The 21,178-nt window shown below is 40.6% G+C and overlaps 2 protein-coding genes across 5 annotated transcripts in view; both read left to right on the top strand.

Annotated features, from left to right (window-relative positions):
- Positions 1-3,641: 3,641 nt before the first annotated feature.
- Positions 3,642-7,914, top strand: LOC147657179 (uncharacterized). The gene is made up of 4 exons (XM_086911291.1): positions 3,642-3,879; positions 4,188-4,271; positions 5,107-6,843; positions 7,163-7,914. Exons 1-4 carry the CDS (start codon positions 3,783-3,785, stop codon positions 7,510-7,512), a joined length of 2,268 nt encoding a protein of 755 aa, XP_086767417.1. The 5' UTR covers positions 3,642-3,782; the 3' UTR covers positions 7,513-7,914.
- Positions 7,915-10,030: 2,116 nt separating this feature from the next.
- The window catches only part of LOC116414448 (uncharacterized), a 169,354-nt gene continuing 158,206 nt past the window's right edge, over positions 10,031-21,178 (top strand). For 2 of the 4 annotated variants that reach the window (XR_015293011.1, XM_086911288.1), the window contains exon 1: positions 10,031-10,631. The gene's annotated coding sequence lies outside the window, so the exon portion shown is untranslated. The other 2 variants (XM_086911290.1, XM_086911289.1) reach the window with 2 other exon arrangements.

The raw sequence follows: 21,178 nt of genomic DNA, 5'->3' as shown, positions 1-21,178 counted from the left end.
CACGAATATTATTCACGATTTATAACAAGATCGGTTAAGAAAATAGTTCGATTCGCCCGAAAAACGATATCTGAAAAAGTAGTTTCTTTTCATAAGACACCACTTATTACGATTCCTCGACTTCTTAATTCAAGCGAACAAATTTTCCATCACGAATATTATTCACGATTTATAACAAGATCGGTTAAGAAAATAGTTCGATTCGCCCGAAAAACGATATCTGAGAAACTAGTTTCTTTTTATAAGACACCACTTATTACGATTCCTCGACTTCTTGATTCAAGCGAACAAATTTTCCATCACGAATATTATTCACGATTTATAACAAGATCGGTTAAGAAAATAGTTCGATTCGCCCGAAAAACGATATCTGAGAAACTAGTTTCCTTTCTTTCCTTTTAATCGTTAATAAATGCGTAATAATTAGAACGGTTGCTTAATCGCGGCGAAAGAAAATATAAATACAAAAGCTGTTGTATCTCGCGCGAACAAATTTTCCACCACGAGTATTACATTATTCACGATCGGTTACGAGATCGGGCGAGGTTAAGAGAAGAAGTATCGACCCCGCGGCGAGAGAGGGAGGAGAGGGGAGGGAGAGAATCGGTGTAGGTGGAGGCACGCGGGACGATAAGTTTGTCATAGCCAATTTATACAATTGGCTCCTCCGCTATTCGCCACTGGGGACCGACGAATTTATGGCTAATGTCCCACCCTCGTCTTTCCATCTGTCCCGCCGCGTTCGCCCGTGAAAAAAAAATAACCGCTGCCATTCCGCGAATGATGGCACGTCGCGATTGCGACCGGCCGCTATGCTTCAAAGCGGTGCCAAGAGTTCGCTCGATTATGAAGAATTAATCGGACGATCGATCGAATTGTGTGTTTACGTATTATTGATATACTCGATTTTTACTCTAACGATTTTTTATTTTTTATTTTTTTTTTAGAATAGTACTTTCGAACGAGATTGGATTTATTTTGTTGTAGAAAGGATTAATTGCTAAAATGCTTTGCTTCCAGAAAGGGATCAATTCGATGATCGATATTTAATGATTCCATTCAATGATCTATGGTAAAATATTAGTTTGAGAAGTGAATTATTGTAGAAAATATTGTCCAAGTCAATTTATCGTATCAGAAATTGATCGATAATCGATCAACAATCTATGGTAAAAGGTTACTTTCAGAAACGAATTGTAGCGCAAAATATCGTCCAATTCGATCACATCCAAATCGATCATATCCAAATCCAACGATGGTAAAATGATTGGAAACCTTTCAGAAATCGTTCGTTCGTTTCGATCGATCGATCGCCGATATTTAAATCCATTCCAATAATAATAAATGGTTAGAAATCTTTCAGAGATCTACGTTCGATCGATCGATATTTAAATCTATTCAACGATCTATGGTAAAAATATTACTTTCAGAAACGAAGCAACACAAAATATCGTCCAATTCGATGATCGAAATCTTTCAGAAGCCTTTGTTCGTTTCGATCGATCGATCGCCGATCTTTAAATCCATTCCAATAATAATAAATGGTTAGAAATCTTTCAGAGATCTACGTTCGATCGATCGATATTTAAATCTATTCAACGATCTATGGTAAAAATATTACTTTCAGAAACGAAGCAACACAAAATATCGTCCAATTCGATGATCGAAATCTTTCAGAAGCCTTTGTTCGTTTCGATCGATCGATCGCCGATCTTTAAATCCATTCCAATAATAATAAATGGTTAGAAATCTTTCAGAGATCTACGTTCGATCGATCGATATTTAAATCTATTCAACGATCTATGGTAAAAATATTACTTTCAGAAACGAAGCAACACAAAATATCGTCCAATTCGATGATCGAAATCTTTCAGAAGCCTTTGTTCGTTTCGATCGATCGATCGCCGATATTTAAATCCATTCCAATAATAATAAATGGTTAGAGATCTTCGCTCGATCGTATCCAAATCCATTCCAACGATGATGAAATGATTGGAAAGTTTTAAGAAATCTTCGTTTCGATCGATCGGCAATCCAAATCCATTCCAACAATGATAAATGGTTAGAAATCTTTCAGAGATCTTCGCTCGATCGTATCCAAATCCATTCCAACGATGGTGAAATGATTGGAAAGTTTTAAGGAACGTTCGTTTCGATGGGCAATAAAGGGGCATCCTCTCGTTTCACCCTTTTTTCTTTCGATCCCCTCTCGATTTTCGGTATTCAGCCGGATTCGGATCGGTCGGGACATGTGTCACCGCGGAGCGGATAGGTGGCCGGAAATAGCTGTTTAAAATTGCATCGAGGGGCCCACCGTTAGAGGCACGTGCGCTTTTTAATGTCCCCACCAACGCCCACGATAATGTCCTTTAAGCTTTTATTAACGGTTAGCGGGTGTACGTGGTCCGAATCGGCATGGCCATTCGCATGCGACATCACGAACTCCACTCGTACGGATCTCCGCTGGGAGGGCGTCTGATAACACGTGGGACATTTATTTCTCTCTCTCTCTCTCTCTCTCTCTCTCTCTCTCTCTCAGGCGATTCGTTTTCGCTTGTAATCTTTTTTTCTTTTCTTTTTCCTGTACACCGAAAAACTGTACACTGAAAGATTTACGTCTCGAAGCGGAAGAGGAGAAGAAAGTAGATGCGAAACAAGCTTTCTCTTGGATGAGAGAACTATGGATTTTCGAAATCTTCGCGGATGAAGAGGAAGAGAGTTTTTAAAGACAGTTGACAGAAATTTTTGAAAACTTAGAAACTTTTACCCGTAATTTGTATCAAGAAAAGTTGATATAATTGAAACCGTTGAAAAAATAAATAACGCGAGAATATTCGCACAACTCGGCTTTGTTGCAGAGAAATCAAACTTTTTAATAATTAAAAAAAAAAAAAAAAAAAAAAGAAAAGAAAAAGGAAGGAAGAGAAGTGAAACGAAAGAGCCGAGTTATCGATAATTTTCCAAAATTGATGATCGAAAAGTGGACGGTCCGAGATTGAGGCGAAGGGAGAGGCTAGGTCGGAAGTTGGGGGAGTCGGGGCATGCGAGTTTAGTGGTTTCTGGATCAATAGGGAGGCAATCGAAAGGAGAAAAGAGAAGTGTCCATTATGGCATTAAGAGCGCGAGAAGGGTCTTCGAGTCTCGTGGGGAGAAAAGTTTTGGCAATGATTAACCGGGCTCGTGTCCACGTCTTCGACGGAGCCTATTTCGCCTCGAATAATTGTGTCTCGTTGCCAACTTCCGCCAACTTGATTTCATCTTATTTCTCTCTCTCTCCACCTCGTTGCTTCAAACTCACTTTCCCTCCAAATTTCTCTCTTCTTAAGTTAAATATTATGATACGAGGAAATAGTGAATTATATATATTATATATATAATTATTACTCGAGTGTAAAATTTTCCAAAAAATCAAAGGTATTTTTACCGATCTATTTCGATCGATCGAACGAATCGAAACGAAATTTTCGAATTGGAGGCCAAAAATTTAAAATCAAAGCATTTCGCCTCGAAGAAGAAGAAGAAGAAGAATCGAAATTGTACGGGCAAGTCGACGCAGCATCGTCCACGCTCGCGTTCGTTAATCGAAGTTAGCGAGAAGCAGAGAAGCGGGCGCTGAAAAAAAAAAAAAGCAAAGCACAATCAGGCGAAGCTATCAATAAACGACAGAGAAAATCAATCGAGGCGGAGATATCGGAAAGACCGGAGGAGTTCCGGAAGTTGAATTAAACATCTGGCATCATTATACAAAATTCGTCCAGTATCGCCATTCGCGTTAAATCCTGATGACTTCAGGGAGAATCATGCTGCGGGGACATCTCAGTCCTGTCGATTTCTTACAGGGCTTCTTCAAATCTCTCCTCAGAAGAAATTTCACCGTAGGCAAGTTCATAACTCGTAATCATCATCCAACCAGCCGTATCCTTTCTTTCTCCCTTCCCCTTTTTTTACTCGGATTTCTACTCGGATACTCGAACGAAAAAAAGAAAACCGTCCCGTTTTTCGATTTTCGATTAACCTTTCGCCCGGCCAATCGTTTCCAGAAGAAGCGCGTGAATAACCTTCTCGACAGACAGATTTTTCAAGAATTTTCATTCGATCGTCGATGAAACTCGTTACTTGTTACTACTCGTTTAATTATTCGTTATTCCACATTTGATATTTATCCCACGATATTTATTTTTCCGCAGCATCTGTCAGATATTCTGACAGAAATTATGGGAACAGGGAGAATAGGATGATAGCCTGGCTGATGCACATTTTCAAACACGCAGGTAAATCGAAACCTCTCGATTGTTGTTTTTATTATTATTATTATTGTTATTGTTATTATTATTATTATTATTATTACTATTATTATTTTCACCTTTAAGAATTAACTCGACCGTCCCTCCCCCTTTCGACAACTTTTCAACGACGACTCGTAAATTCGTAAAAAATATAAACACACACACACACACACACACACACACATAAATACATATTTATTCACTAGATCTCAGCGCTAATGTAACGCCAACGTGGATAATAAGATCGAAGCTGTGTATGTAAAATGTAAAAAAAAAAAGAAAAAAAAAAGAGAGAGAGAAAAAGAAAAAAAAAAACGATCGGATCGATTCGCTTGCGATTTTCGGGGAAAATTAACCCTTTGCGCTCTTCACGCGTCTTGAATCTTTCGAATAATGCGACCGTCGAGATATTTTTTTTTTTTCCTTTCCTTTTTCCAATCTGAAATCAGATCGAAACGCTACGCTACATTTCCGCGCGATAATAGAGACATCGTTTCGTCGAGTTTTCGTGTTTCGAGCAAGTATCTCGAACGTTGCGAAATTCTCTCCAATATTTAAGAAACGTGGGGACGAGCTCGCTCATTAAATAAACGAAAACTTGTTTCTGTTCGAAACAAGGCCGGATAAAAGAGACCGACGTTTAGCAATAACGCTTGGCCCGCGGAGGATCCGCTCGGAGACGATACCACCGACAACGAATTCTCTCTCGGTTTGATCCCGGCGTGCGTGACAAATCGATCCAGGGATAGGCAAGTGCACGGAGTGCAAAGGGTTAACCGATCGATGGGAGCCGCTATTAATCGATTTCGAAATCCGAAAGATGGAACGTGCGAGGCAGAATTGGTGGAGAGGGGTATCGAGCCCATGTTGGCAGTGGCGCCGCCCGGCCACGGCTCGGATCTCGTGAACAGGGTGATCGGGTCGAGATACGAGAGATCGAAGGAGGACGAGGAGGAGGATTACAGCGAGGAGCAGGAGAGCAGGGAGGACGAGGCGGAGGACGACCAGTCGCAGTTGAATTACCGCAGTTCGTTCGCGCGCAATCCGAATTTGTTCGCCGCGCGTTCGCCGCCCGGCGTGCGCACCATCATCAACTGCACGCCCAGGAACACGAAGCCGCCGATCAGGGAGCCGAACATGCCCGTCAAGCAGGACAAGAAGGAGGAGAAGAAGGAGAAGAAGAAGAAGAAGAAGCCCGTGATACGGATGGAGGGCGGTGTCACGGGGACGGTGCAGAGCGAGGCGATGGTGGAGAGCAAGCTGCACGACAACCTCGACGTGGCCAACTTCCAGTGGGCCGTCAAAGCCCTCGAGGACATGGATCAGCAGCAACGTCAGAGCACCGCGTGTTACGCGGTCGGTCAACAGACCACCGCCCAGGTGAACGCTGTCCGGGCGTTGAAGAATTGGCAGGTGGCGCTCAGCTCGGCCAAGGGCGCGGGGGAGGACGCGAAGGAGGCGGCGAAATCAGGAGGGCAGCAGCAAGCAACGAAGAAGGCGGGGGAGGCGGGCGGGGAGGGGAAGAAGGAGGAGACGACGCTCGAGTCGTTGAAGAAGATGCTCAAGTCGAGCGCCGGGTTGAAGGAGGCGAGCGCCGTCGACGAGGAGTACAACATACCGAGCAACGCCAACTTCGAGGCGGAGATCAGCGCGTGGAAGGACCTGGTGCAGAAGTCGAAGGTGCCCCTCGACCCGAGCAAGGAGGATTTCGCGGGCGCAAGGGAGAACGACGGCCGCATGGAGATGCTGTCGATCAGGCCTGAGCCGCCCGAGCCGAAGCTCGACGTCCAGGCGATACCGACCAGCGACCAGAGCGCCAAGGAGGAGGAGGAGGAGGAGATCGGCAGGGAAGCGAAGGGGTTGGACGCGAAACGAGGCATCCAGACGAGCCTGAACGACGCGCAGAAGTTCGACACGAAGAAGCTGCACACGGGCCCCTTGTTCCCCGCATCGGGGAGCGGCGGATACGCCATCAACCGCAGGGACCTGTGGATCTTCGACACGTTCAAGGACATCAGGGTGCCCACCGTGGACTTCTCCACGAACGCAGAGACCGATTGGGAGAGCTTCAAGAAGGAGGCGGACGGGGTGAAGATGAAGTCTGGCGAGGAGATGAGCCTGAGGGAGGAGAATTTCGCGAAGGAGCAGGAGGGGGTGGAGGGGGTCGAGAACGGGTCGAGCGTGGAAAACGTGTCGTCGATCGACCACGTTGGACAGCATCAGCAGCAGCAAGAGAAGATGAACAATTTCGGGCAAGAGCAGCCGGGTACGAGTTTCGGGCAGAAGGAGGTGGACGCGGATTTCGGGGACAGTTTGAACACGATCGCCGAGAAGGACATCGAAATGTCGCTGAACAACCCGCAACAAGATAGCCCGGAGAGCAAGGTGTTGATAAATATAAGGGACGGCCCGGGGATGGATATCACGAGGAAGCACGAGGCCGACGAGAGCGTGTACATCAGACCTGAGCAGGGGGCGCAGCCCAATTTGGATTACGGGAATCCGTACGAGGACGACTTTTATCCTGGCTACGAATCCATGACGTTGGAATCACCAGGTAATTGGAAAGAAAGGAGGAAATCGACGATCAAACGATTTTATGTTTTACATTACCGCTAAACCTACCGACAAATGCAAAAAAAAAAACATTTGTATCTTAATGTAGAAAGAGATTTTAGCCAATTGGATTCGAAAGTTGTGAATATTGGAAAACGGGTTGTATCCACATTGTTAAAGGTCAATAAGGCGATATGGCGATACGGTAACTTTGTATACAAGAACGAAATTTCAAAAACGGTCATTTGACCGCGCCGTGGTAGGTTTAGTGTTAATTATTATTTCGAGCAACGAATTCGAACGTATACATCTTCTTGCAGAAAAATTATCCGCATCTTCGAACCAGGAGGAACCGCCGTCCATCATGGAAGAAGACTCGCGTCTCGATCAAAACAAAGATTTGTACCCGGAAATGCCGCATATTCAAGAAGGAACCATAGACAATAATTACATAAGGATACCGGGTGATCCTTATCCGTACAGTCGAGAACACTTCTACAAATGGCACATGCACAAGCGGTTCGGAACTGGGAAACAGCTCAACAATCCTAACATTTTAAATTCACCGATTAACTCGTCGAAACCGCTGCATATAGATAGCCAGCAACCAGCTCGCAAGATGTCTTATTATTACTACGCCCGAGCGGTCGAGAGTTACCATGTGGAATAAACAATTCGTTCGTCGTTGAAGTAAAACTTTTTAATTCGAGAAAGTTGATTTCGACAAATATTATTTACCAAGCGGTAAAAATCTTGGGATCTTCCCTCGAAATGTTTTATTATATCGATAATTATATAACGGGTCTGTCGTGTAAAGAAAAATTTTGTATTAAATTTTGTTGAGAACGATTCATGGAATTCGCGTATTTACGTTTTCTACTTGTGAATTCAACTGATTCTTGTTCAAAATATGTTTATTACTCTTGGTAAATATTTTGTCGCGATATTCTAACGTAAACTGTAAAAAAAAAAAAAAAAAAAAAAATAATAATAATAATAATAATAATATATATATATACATATTGTTCTTAATATATTGGACGGAAGAATAAAAAAAAGAACATTCCATCTATCGATGTTTCCTTTATTTTAAATCTCGATATCGTAAATGAAGAGACTGCATCTGGGATCGATAAAAAAATCGACGATGCCAAAGCGGGAAAGGAACGTTACGATCGAGTAGAATTGGTCGATCCAACAACGACGATCTATCATACGAGCTCGTCACGAAGAAATTCATCTTCAATCTCCTGGGTTGGAACCGCTTCTTTTCTTCCTGTTCACGAGAAAGTGGAGTATTTCCGCTTCGTAAATAAACGTGTGATACGCAAAGTGAAGAATCGATACCGGAAATATAATTTGTAACGCGATAATTAAGTAGTGATACGCGGAACATTTAATATCGGAATCCTTTATAGTCCGCCGTTACAACCGGTCGTTGCACGATTTCTTGTAGCGACTTACGCCTAGCGTAAAATGATCGCCGTTAACCAAGCATCGATCGTAATTAAAGCCGACAAATCGTCGTATTTGTTTTGCATTAGCGCTGAGCATCTCTGAGATCGAGGGTACAACAAACGTTACTGTTAATGTAATGTAAAACGTGGATAATCGTGTTTTTTTAATCGCGTAGTTGAGGGAATAAATCGAGTTTTCAAAGGAAACCCCCCTTTTTTTTTTACAATCGGTAGAGAGAGAGAGAGAGAGAGAGAGAGAGAGAGAGAGATGGAATCACGAGGCAAGTAAAGGGTAAATAATAATCGTTAACAAGTATCGTTTTATTATCGAGAGAAACGCGGACAAGTTTACGACGTGGTTATTTAGTTGTGTAAACAATTACTTTGTAAAGAGGTGGTTCGTTAAATATATATATATATATATGTATATATGTTATAAGTTAAATCCACAAATAGTGAAATTATAGGATTTTATACTGGAAGAATACTTTTATACTCGTCGATTGTGGTTAATATTTTCCCTAGTAGCAGTTTCTGGGTGTATTAGTGGATTTGTTTTCCCAGAAATATCGTTCCAATGTTTTATCAACTACCTTAAAGTCGGAAATTACACGTTTATCGTTATCATCTGTGTAATCAGCGATCATCAACATTACACACGCACGATACAACCGATTTAACCGATGATTTTACACTTGAAAGCCTTAGATAATATCGAAATGTTTAATACTGAATCGACTAAAACGAATGGCTCTACTTAAAACGGTAAAAGATTATCACTAAAGATTTATTCCCTTCCTTATATAAAATATTTCGAGCAGAACCTCCGAAACCAAATCACCACAAATCGGAGAAATCCAACGAATCGGAAAATCCAAGTTCATCGGAATCTCAAGTGCAAAAAACTTCATCTTCAACTTCAAGTTCGCGTCGGAATATTTCTACCAACAATCCAGAAGGATCTAAAAGTACTAAGGAGAGTGAAGAACACTCGTCTAATACGTCTAAGAATTTAACGGATGTTAATAGCAGCAGCATCTCCAGCAAGCCAGAAAATACCAAAAATGTTACTAATGTTGTAAATGTTAATAAGGATAAAAAGCACGTGAAAACTATTCAACCAAATATTACTGGGACTTTGGATTCCCCTCCAAGCAATCCTTCACGCGAAATAAAAAGTAGTAAGTTTTTCGATGAGTGGATTGAACGAAATAAATAATGAGATAATTTAAAAATATTTTATTTCTATTGTGCATAGATGCAAGCAACTTAATTCAGAATCCTAAAATCGTGAAATTGGGGCCAATGGATGAACAGAAGAACGAGCAAAGTATTTACATGATGAGAAACGACGACTTGTTATGTACGTGATTAAACATTATTAAGTATATTATTTATAAGAAAAATTGTGTGTTAGTTATTCAATTATATATACTTTATTGCATACTTCAGCGATTAAGAAAGAAGACATTGAAAGAATCTACGAGCAGAAAAATTACGCTTATCTTCGACCGGAAGACATGAAAAATTTTCGATTGATTTTCAGATCAAGATCTGAGATGATAGAATCAAATATTTCTTCCGAAAATCCACCAAAATCTGAATTAAAAGATAAACAAGATAAACAAGATAATCCAATTATACCAAATAAACTAGATAAATCGGATAAACCAGATAAACAAGATAAACAAGATAAACAAGATAAAATATAAAATGTTGCATAATTTGTTAATTTTCTTATTTACGTGGATATCGTATAAATTATTTACAACCCATTTAAAGATATGAACAATAAAAATCTTAATCGAACTTAAAATTGTATTGGAAATATTTTCAGAAATTATTTAATATCGAATTAATTAGCATCATTGCTACTATCGCATAAGTTGGCATCACTGTTTCGCAGTTCCCAGTTCACTTCAATTCAAAATTCAGTTCGTTTCTAAACGAAGTCCAACGTGGTTATATCGATTCCGTTTCGTACATTTTCTGGTATTTTTATAATTAATTAACCTTAATCCGGTCAACTAATACACGATGGCGCAAAATCTATAAACTTACTCAATCTTTGTAAATCGTTCATCAGTTTCCGGACTCGTCTCGTATCGTTAAAAGTTCATAAGATTTGTTAAACGATTCCCACGCCAAGTTTTCGTTACAAGCCGTACGTATAACTTATCGTTTCCCAAACGAGGAACGCGGAATTCTAACTGACTCAGTGGAACGTGTGGTACAGTGAAGCGCAAAGCACGAGTTCTGATATTCCGTCAAATTTTGATCAAGATCAGTGCATGGATAGTCTAAATTTCTCCATCGTTCCCGATCAATCTAGGTAAGTCTTTTGTTTCCTAAAATTACATACATCGCTCGTTTCTGTGGTCGATTAAACGTGCGTTGCCGTTCCGAGACCGTATCGACGAAATTGCCACACACGGTGTGGTTAGCTCGCTTTAAAAGCCCTCTCGATTCTCGAATCGACTGAAATGGCTATCGTAGCCAAGCGTTAATCCAGTCTCGATACACCTGTCGAGGATTGAGCCGGGATGAGAGAGGCGAGCAGAGGACGATGATAAGGTAGACAACGATCGTTAGAGAATGGATGCGTGTATTTAAGCTGCGTTTATATTAGGCAACTTTCGATCGATCAATCGACTCGGCTAACCTCAAATCGTTTAATCCAAAAATGCATAATCAAACCAAATTTTACTTTGTGAAACGATGTATACGTACTTTGTTTCAATTGTTACAATCTACTTTATTAAAGTACGTATCCGTTCAAAAACACGAATAAACAATTTCATAACATTTATATATACGTATATACGTTATACGTATCAAAAGACGTATTCATTCTTGATCTATAACATTTATTTCTGACAATATGAGATTGATCAACTTGTACGATTAACGAAAATTCGCCTGATATAAACGCAGCTTTAGACATTTAGTCGAGCCAAGCGAATTCGTCTGTGTGTTCGTGCGAACTATCGACCCGCGATGCGAGATGCGTGCCTACCGGTCACGAACGTGTCCGCCCGCTTCAAGCCGGAGGCTGTTATTTCGCCGGCGGGAACTTAGCCATCTCCGAATCGTCTCGAGCCTATCTAATCATTCAAATCGCGGCAACCCGCCTAATCGCGGTATACGCAACCGCCGTTGCCCATCGGTCTTCCTCTTTGGTTCCAGGCCTCGACTTCCACGCCAATAACGCAATAACGCGCCGGGGAATAATGCTAGATTGCCGGGCTGATTGCTCTTCTCTCGTGCCGGGGGAACTCGCGCCGCGTAACTCGTTCGCCGTGGATACACGTATAGGTTAGGCAGCTGCGTCGTCGGTAATGTTTCTCGGCTGGGTGAATTTTTAGCTTCTACTTCCGGTGGATGATAGTGGTTCGATGAAAAGTGGACGCGAAATTTTTCGGTTTCTTAGAAACGAATGATTATAGTATAACGCGTTAAAAAGTATAGGTTACTTTTTTACTTCTCGATATTCACAAATAAACAATTCTAAGCAAATGATATTATTCTCTTTCATTTTTCTCGACGCATTTTTTTTTTTCTTTATGTATCTATATTTTCGAACACACTTCTACATTTTAAATTGCACTTCAATTTTGACAGAATTAAAGACGAGTTATTAAGATTCACACAACATCACTTTCAATTCCATCCCCAACCTCGAACAAAACCATTCTAACATAAGATATTCGATCGTCCGTTCCATCAATCCTGTTCTCAACCATCCAAACCGCATCTATCGCGGAAAGGAAAAAACGGGAGCACGTCAAATCGGAGCGGGCTCGTTTCTCAAATGACTTACAAGTTTCGCGCGACTAGCCAGCACGGAAATCGGGTACAGGCGGACCGATCGCGAGGAGGAGCGTGCGTAACGCGAAGGAAATTGCCGGAGGGCTCTGTTGTGGCTCATCTATCGGGACGTTCCCCGGGCGGTGGCATGATTACGTTGAAATCAGAAGCGACGACGTTATCGTTTCGTGATTCGCTCGTCAGGACGCCTCTCGATACAACTATTTCGCTTCTTTATTCGCGCGGTTAACGGCTCCGGAGTAACGAGTTTCGCACGATCGACCGACGATGATTTCTGCTCGGGGAGGAATCCGCGCCGTGGCAATCAGCCTCCATCTTCTCTCTCTCACTCTCTCTCTCTCTCCTTCGATTTTTCCAAGCAAACCAAGCGAGTTTTCTTCTCCGCGGGGAGATAGTGCGCGCTGAATCGGACGGATGGAATCGAAGGTACCGTTCGATCGAATTTTTAGGACAATTCGTTGCGCTCGAGAGGAGGGAGGGAGGGGATGGATAATTGGAAAAGGAGATACGCGGTTAAGTAACTGCGTGCATGGTGGATTAAGGTTAGATTTGTTACCGGGAGGTATTTCCCTGCTGCGAGATGTGTATTATTCGAAGCTGTTAGGAAATCGTGTTTGGGAGCGATTGAGGCTAATGAATCGGGTAATTGAGGCATAAGAAGCGAATTACCGCGGGATAAGATTTACCAACTTGTCTAATTTGCGTTGGCTCGAGCTCGAGGTTTTAATTGGGGTGTTTACGGATAGATGTAACGAGGTTGTAATAGGGTTCTATTCATCGTGCAGCTCCACGGTTTTTGCTTATCGATATCTTGATAGAATCACGATATGAATGTTAACTCTTAAAAAGGAATCGCGTTGAGGCAAAATTTGTTTAGAGTGAAATTACAGTTACGGTAGTACTCTTTAATCATACCATCATTTACAAATTATTCTAAAAAAAAAAAAAAAAAATACTTATGCTATATTTAACATTCGAAACTCTTCCATCAAATTCGATTTAATTCTCAATTCAATTTCTAATACTTGTGACTCGAATATTAAATTAAGACAATTCTTCGGTCAGATTCCATTTAATTCAATTTCTAATACTTGTTCGATTCGAATATTAAATTAAGATGATTTTTCACTGAGTTTCGACTTAATTCAAACATTGAATTAAGATAATTCCAAAGAGAAAAAATATTCTTTCGAAACTCTTCATCAGATTCGACTTAATTCAATTTCTAATACTCGTGATTCAACGACTCGAATATTAAATTAAGATAATTCTTCGGTCAGATTCGATTTAATTCAATTTCTAATACTTGTGATTCAACGACTCGAATATTAAATTAAGATAATTCTTCGATCAGATTCGATTTAATTCAATTTCTAATACTTGTGATTCAACGACTCGAATATTAAATAAAGATAATTCTTCGGTCAGATTCGACTTAATTCAATTTCTAATACTTGTGATTCAACGACTCGAATATTAAATTAAGATAATTCTTCGATCAGATTCGACTTAATTCAATTTCTAATACTTGTGATTCAACGACTCGAATATTAAATAAAGATAATTCTTCGGTCAGATTCGACTTAATTCGACACAAATTCCTATACTTACGATTCAAACGTATTAAGAATAATTCCAGTTTCCAAAGCTCGGTTTCCAAATTGTATACCTTCGAAAACTCTTGGGCCATCTTTCGATCCAACTGCTGTGCAGCGCAACGGTTACCATACTCGGTCCATGGGATTGGCATTGGTAGCAGACTCGGTTTTATTTACGGCTAGAACCGCTGACTGCTCCGGGTTCGCTCCTCCTTGACCCTCTCTTCCTCCGGCTCGCGCGGGGGTTAGAACGATCCTATCTCGGCGGACGTGGCCGCGGATCATTCCCTCCGCTGCACTATAAAAGATCGTCCTATGCTTGTATATTACTCACGCCACCGTGTTTTCACTTGCGCACCGCGATCGCCACCGATATCATAACTCCTTGTCGTACCGTCGTTCAACCAGCAAATCCTCCTCCTCCTCCTCCTCCTTTTCCGATAGCAATCCCGATACGAACGGCAGCGGCCCTGTAACGCGACGACGAATATCGCGATTAGATTAAATTTTCATCGTACTCCCCCGCGCCTCTTCCCTCCGATTGAATATTTAAATTTAGCCACGGTTCGAGGGATTCCGGTTTGTCCGATTATTCGATGGACGATGGACGTGGATAACGGATATTTTCCGATTTTTAAAATTCCTTTTATCCGTTCCGTTCTTTTTCTAAAGTAGAAATAATAATAAGAAGGATATAGAAATGTAATGGAATATTTTTTGATTTATTCGTTTTATCTTTTCTTTTTATTTTCTAAGAAAAATATATGGTGGATGATATTTTGTTTATTCAAGTTCTGAGAATTCGTTCGTTGGTGATTAAAACTTACCGTAAATATTCACGGGATATATCGATTAAACGGTTTCCAAGAATACGTAAATCCTTGCATAATTATCGGTTTTTAAGGTTAGGTTGGACAGTGGAGTAGGCTAGCCGATAATCCGTCCGACGGTGCGATTATTCCCGGCGAGACACCGAAATAGATGGTTTACAACCTCCCTTAAATACGTCAACGTTTACGCGCGAATTCCCGAAAGTAAATCGACGAAGAATGTTTTCGCAACGACGCTGCCCCGCCAAACGAGAGGCGAAGCCAACTCAAACGTGGCCCACCAAAATCGCTTCGTTATTATTAATAACACGAACCTGAGTTTTGTTTACGATGTCGCGTCCTTTTGCACGTGTATCGTGAGACGACCGACTCGCCCGTGTTGACTCGTGTAACGGCCGAGAGAAGGCTCTCCTTACGGAGTGTCGTGGTGGTAATCGCTCGCGCGATTCGTAAACATTGGTTAATAGACCCACAGACGTTTCTTATATACTCGTTAAGATTAGAAGGCTTGGAAGAAAGTGAATATATCTTTGTCTCTGTTAATTGGGCAAGAACAGTAGGAGAGAAATATAAACCTTAAAGCGTTGGATAAAGAGAGTTGACAAAAATTATTAACAACACGAAAGCATGATAATTGTGACTAGTTAAAAATTTCTAATAGAGTAATTGAAACATGTTTTAATAAATTATCGAAATAACCTCAACTGTTACTTAAATTTCGTCCAATTTATATCTCCGTAAGCAAACGGATGAAATATTCTTTGATGTTAGAAACAAACTTTGAACAAATAATACAAATAACAATTCATAAAATAGATCTCTCGCTACCTCCTGTTTCGAATCACCTTCAAAATCCAGACCACACTTGCGAATCCACAAACTGAAGTCTCGAACGAGGCGTTGCAAATCCAGCAGGTCAGGCGGGTGCAAGTCACCCCTCGACCATTGGGCGCAGCGTGTTCCGCGGTGACATCACAAAAAAAAAGGAAAGAAAAGAAGGAAAAAAGGAGAAAGAAATCACGGTGCCGCTTTCTGGCCGGATATCTTTCAATTACCCGTTAATATGATAGGCGGCGAGCGTAGTTGCAAGTCACGGGCACGTCGTTGCCCGCAGCACGCACGCAGCAGTGATTAATCGACGTCAACCGCAGCCCGCGCCAACCTTCCACGGGGAGGATCCGTTGACACGTCGACCCGTGGATTTGCGATCTCGAAACCACCACCCATGCGGGGAGCGTTCCACCCCTCCGATCGAAACGTCACTCGCGAATCGAAGCTCGGCTCTCTCCTTCGCCGCTTCTGATACCGCGAGGAGGAGCTCGTTCGAGGGTGAGATTAAAGCCGTGATTGATAAACTGATTTTTTTTTTTTTTTTCGACAATTTTTAGATCGGTTTAAATTTCTGTGGAATTTTTTTTATTTATTTCGAGGAGCAGACAGGAGTTAAGACAGTCAGTTTCTGTTGTTAATTATTTATCGAAGAAAATATTGATATATTACCAAAAATTCGAAGATGACGAGGAATTATTCTCATTTATTTGTTTGATAAATTATAATATTATTACTTACTTTGGAAGTCGTTCCAACATCAACACGCTGAGCTTAATGCACATTACATTGTTTTCTTTATCTGGCCGATAAATAACAAAGTTGTACAGAAATACTTCATTCCACCCACAGTTTATTTTAGAAAATTTGAATTTAACTTCGGCTCTTAAGCTGTTAATCGTTCGAATCACCTTGGTAATAACGGCTAATAACGGTGATAAATTTTTAAAAATTTCTTTAGGCAGATACGATTTCACAATTAACGAGATAATTTCACCCCATTGCGCGTCCAATTTATTATAAAACCAAACTCGAATTAATTTACTCGATGCGTCGGTGTTTAAAGAACACTGTTTCGTCGGATGTTCACGTATAATAATCGTACGGATTAAATTAATTGTTTCAATGGTGTCCGGACGATCGAGCATGAAATTGCGCGCGTTGGTGTGCACAGTTGAAAACGCGTTCACCCGGTAAATTGTAGTTTCGATACACCGTTTTAATAAGCAATTCGCGTCATAATTTCATCCTCTTTTTGGCCTCTTGCTTCCAAACCGTGGCCAATCCTATTAACGACAGCTTTTTAAAATTAATTCTCTTAAAAACCCAGGACACATTGAGACAATTTCAAAGTGCATAATCCAATGTATCTTATAAGAAAGATTACTGATAAAATCGTAGGTTTCATTCTTCAGTCACGAGACAATTTCAAAATGGATAATCCAATGTATCTCATATTTTGTTTATTTTTAAAATTTTTGAAATCGTCAAAAAATCCAGGGCACATCGAGACAATTTCAGAATCCAATGTATCTTATATTTTGTTTATTTTAAAAAATTTTGAAGTTGTCAAAAGATGTAAGACGCATTGAGACAATTTCGAAATCCAATGTATCTTATATTTTTGAAAAAGATAAAATCACTTTACTTCTTCGATCACGAATTTTTTAAATTAATTTTTTAAAAACCCAGAACGCACAGTTTCAAAATGGATAATCCAGTGTAATCCTATATTTTGTTTACTTTTGAAATTAATCGTCAAAGAATCCACATTGAGACAATTTCGAAATGAACAATCCAATCCACCTTATATTTTGTTCATTATGAGAAAGATACAATGGTAGATCGATGAAATTGGCCGAAACGGTGATCGATATTTATCGTTAGTTCGCATGAAAAGGGCTGCTAAACGGTTCGACTAATTCGTGGAAAGGTTTCTTTCCTGCCCCATCCTCGCGACACCGACAAGAGCCGGTGTCGTTTCCCATGATTCCTCGAGGAGGGTGGCCGAAGAACGATTTATGGAGGGACAGCGGTGTCGAGGAGCATCGAGGGGTTCCTTAACTCGTACCTGAGCCGAAACGAAGATAAGGAAGAAGTGGGAAGAAGATTGGAAGCGTTGTCGAGAACATGATAAGAAAGAACGCGGAGGGAAGCAAGTTTTTCTCGAATTTTCTCCACGATTGTCCATGAATTATCAATATTGTCGAACATTTTGCAATGATATATTTCTATTCTCTGATCAATTAACGCGATTATCGTGACACGTTTCAGGTTTCGAATTTCTAATTGCTAATTATTCGATATATATCGTATGTGATAACGCATTGTTCCCTGGCAATAACAATAGAATATATATCATGGCACGGAGAATAGTGGAGAATTTTTATCGTCGATCAATCTCGTCCATTGAAACATCAACTTCGCGTTTTTATCAAATCGAATTCATCTTTCCTTCTCCAAGGACGAAACGATCCAGATTACGGTTGATCGAATGACGATTCCATCCAAGTTTCTCCGAAATCGTTTTCTCGTTAACACGGGAGGGAGAGCGCAATATAATTCCCGATCTCGCAGCCGGCCACTTGCGAAAATTAATCGTACTCGTGACGAACTCGCCCGATCGTGTCCAGGTGGCTTCGATTGAATCCACCACCTTTCCGTCCAAAAAAAAAGAGAAAAAAACTTCTAATTATCGCACACGTGTGCAGAAACATCCAATGAAACGATGAAAAAGTGCCTTTCAGATTTCCATTTCGATAATTTTTCGTATTCCTCTTCGCGCGATTTTATTGCGCGATTAATGTTCCAATGTTTGGATATTTCACTTCTCTCGATGATGGAGGTATGCTGCGGCGTATTGTTCAAATTCTAAAACGAAGTCTAAATATAAAAAATATCATTAATTGTTTATTTATTGTTCACAAGAAAGAATAATATATTTATATATATAATCGAAAATTTTGTTCAACAATTAAACCGTTGGATAAATAAAACCGCGCATATAAATACAGCGCAGGTATGCCGAAGTATTAAAATTGAACGATTCGGTGAATGCGGGAGTGTGGGTATGTATGTATGTGTATACATGTATCTATGTATATAAATACAGGAAGATCGTTAAAGAGCAACAATAACACAAAAACTTGGGATCTAGTTCGGAGAAGCGATTTTCGACGCGAAACGGTCGATCGTAACATATTTCAAAAGGTGGGCGTACAAAGAACCCACGCGGAGTACAGAGCTCTGCAAACAAGCAGCCTGTTTTGAAACGGAAACTCGGCCGATAACGTGTCGCAACCCTCGAACGATACGTTCGAGCAACGCGGTGCTGATTACGGTGATGGTGGTGTAGTACACGTGTTTAAATCGGTATTAAGTGCATAGGCGGCACGGAACAGTGCCAAGAGGCCCGAGATTCAAACGGACGTTTATCTAATGTGTAATGGCATAATTTGCGAAGGAGGCTTAATCACATCAGTGTTACTTGGCCGTCCACCAGAGTGGAATAAGCTGATCGTGTCTCAGACTTCCCTCGAGCGGCTCAACTCCGCGCCCCCACCAAATTGCATTACACAGGAAAATTATGAAGGGGCTCCCTGCCTCTCCGATTAATCGCTCGATTTTAAACAACGCGCACAACGCGATTTTTCACTTCCGATTCGAATTTGACGAGACGAGAAACTCGGCCGCGTAAAATTAAGCTAAATCGAGCCTAACCGAAACCTTTCTTTTATCCCACGGTGTAAACAAATTGTTCTTCAAACCGTTTCTCGGTCGGGAAGATAGTTCGCCGAACGATCGTTCGCTTCGGTGGCGCGCAAGCGGTCTCCCGTTGTCGTGCCTATAAACAAGTCGTCGTGAGGCGTGGAAATAACGGCCAGCTGTTGGCAGCGTGCCCCTGTTGACATAACTTTGACAAAGTCGTTGACAAAGTCTCGGTTGCCAAGCGGTTTTTACGAGATTCCCCCCCTCCTGCGCCATTAAGCCCCGATAAATCTGCCCTCGTAGTGGATCGTCGGCCCACTATTTTCATCGTGACGTGAAAACATCGTGGCGCACTTTAGGCATCTCTCACACGAGTAGTATACTACTCGCACGTGTCGTGGATGTAGGATTTTTTTTTTTTTTTCTCCTGGTGAAAGTGTGGAATGTTTAGAGTGTACGGAGCAAGTTTTGTTTACGTATAGTATTTCTGAGTTATAACTTCGTTAAAAAGTTATAAATGGTAAAATTTTAAATTACGAAATATCGATTTCGTCAGGAATCTCAAAGAAAATTTCTCATCGACGAGATATAACGTGTATACGAATCTTCGTGCAAATCAGAATTTCCCTGTAAAATACGTGCTTTGAACAGTTTGATGGCCCCATCGTAGAAATTTCACGACGCAAATACGAAAGTTTACGCGACTTCCTTAAAGTAATGTTCGAAGTACTTTCACGTATATAGATATGTTGATCCGCCGTATCACAAATTTGTCGTGTCGTAAAACCTGGATATAGGATTTTTCTATTTTTTTTTTCTTTTTTCTTCTAGTGGAATGTTACAGTATATAAAGCAAGTTTTATTTTGTAATCTTTCTAAATTATAACTTTGTAAAAGTTATAAATGATAAAATTTTAAATTACATGAAATATCTATTTCATTCTTTTAAATAAATTTCTCATCGACGAGATATAACGTGTATATATTGAATCTTCGTTCAAATCAAAATTTTCCCTATACAAACGCATACATTGAACGCATACTTTGATGGCTCCATAGTAGAAATTTCACGATGCGAATACGAAAGTTTACGCGACTTCCTTAAAGTAATGTTCGAAGTATATTTCATTTGTATAGGCATGTTGTGATCCAAGTTTCACGGATGAAGCAGGAATGAAAGAGGCCTTAGAGGCTCGTCGTGGCCCGTTTCCTCGGCTGTTTGTCAACCTGGTGGCCCTCCTCGAGCAAACAAACGTTGCGCGCCACCCGTTAGGCGACACACGACCGGCAGCACGCGCCTTCTACGCGACGATTATTAATAGGCCTGCTGCTACACCCGACTCTTTCTCCGCGCCCCCAGGGATGGATGCATCTCGAGATATCATCTCGATAGAGGAAAAATTTTCGGGGTGCCGGGTTTCAACCGATCCTCCGTCAAGCGGATGATAGGCTGCCTGCTGTCTTATCGGAATTCCTTAGGGCGAACCCATGTACTTGCTACAGAGATTTCCCCCCCGTCCCCCTTTGTTCGGTATTTTCCATCTTGTGCAGCGAAAGTAGAATGTTCTGCTATGAATTTTTGCAACTTTGATCAAATTTTGGGGAAGATGAAATATTCTATTTTTTTGAGTCGTTTCCAACTTTTACATTGAATTCCTGAATTTTCGAATTTTTAGAACTTTGATCAAATTTCGAAGAAAATGAACTATTCTGTTTTTGAATCGTTTTTTCAATTTTTATGTTCTTTGAACGTTCGAATTTTGTGAAGTAGTAGAATGTTCTACTATGAATTTTTGGAATTTTTGGAACTTTGGTCAAATTTTGGGAAAATGAAATATATTCTGTTTTTGAGTCGTTTCCAACTTTTATATTGAATTTCTGAATTTTGGAATTTTTAGAACTTTGATCAAATCTTGGAGAAGATGAACTATTTTATTTTTGAATCGTTTCCAACTTTTATATCGAATTTTTGAGGTTGAATTTCTGAGTTTCGAAATTTTTGAAACTTTGATCAAACTTCGGAGAAAATGAACTATTTTATTTTTGCATCGTTTTTCGAATTTTTATATTCCTCGAACATTCGAATT

Source organism: Apis florea, unplaced genomic scaffold (genome assembly GCF_048593485.1).
Source record: "Apis florea isolate Af1SG1 unplaced genomic scaffold, ASM4859348v1 contig_3203_pilon, whole genome shotgun sequence".
NCBI classification, from domain to species: domain Eukaryota; kingdom Metazoa; phylum Arthropoda; class Insecta; order Hymenoptera; family Apidae; genus Apis; species Apis florea.
Note: the sequence above shows the minus strand (reverse complement) of the source record. Positions and strands in the feature narration are given on the sequence as shown.

Excerpts from the sequence above, each read along its gene's own strand:
- LOC147657179 (XM_086911291.1), top strand. The coding sequence starts at position 3,783 with ATGACTTCAGGGAGAATCATGCTGCGGGGACATCTCAGTCCTGTCGAT. Across the intron at positions 4,272-5,106 it reads GCACATTTTCAAACACGCAG|ATGGAACGTGCGAGGCAGAA; the intron begins GTAAATCGAAAC and ends GAAATCCGAAAG. Across the intron at positions 6,844-7,162 it reads CATGACGTTGGAATCACCAG|AAAAATTATCCGCATCTTCG; the intron begins GTAATTGGAAAG and ends ATCTTCTTGCAG.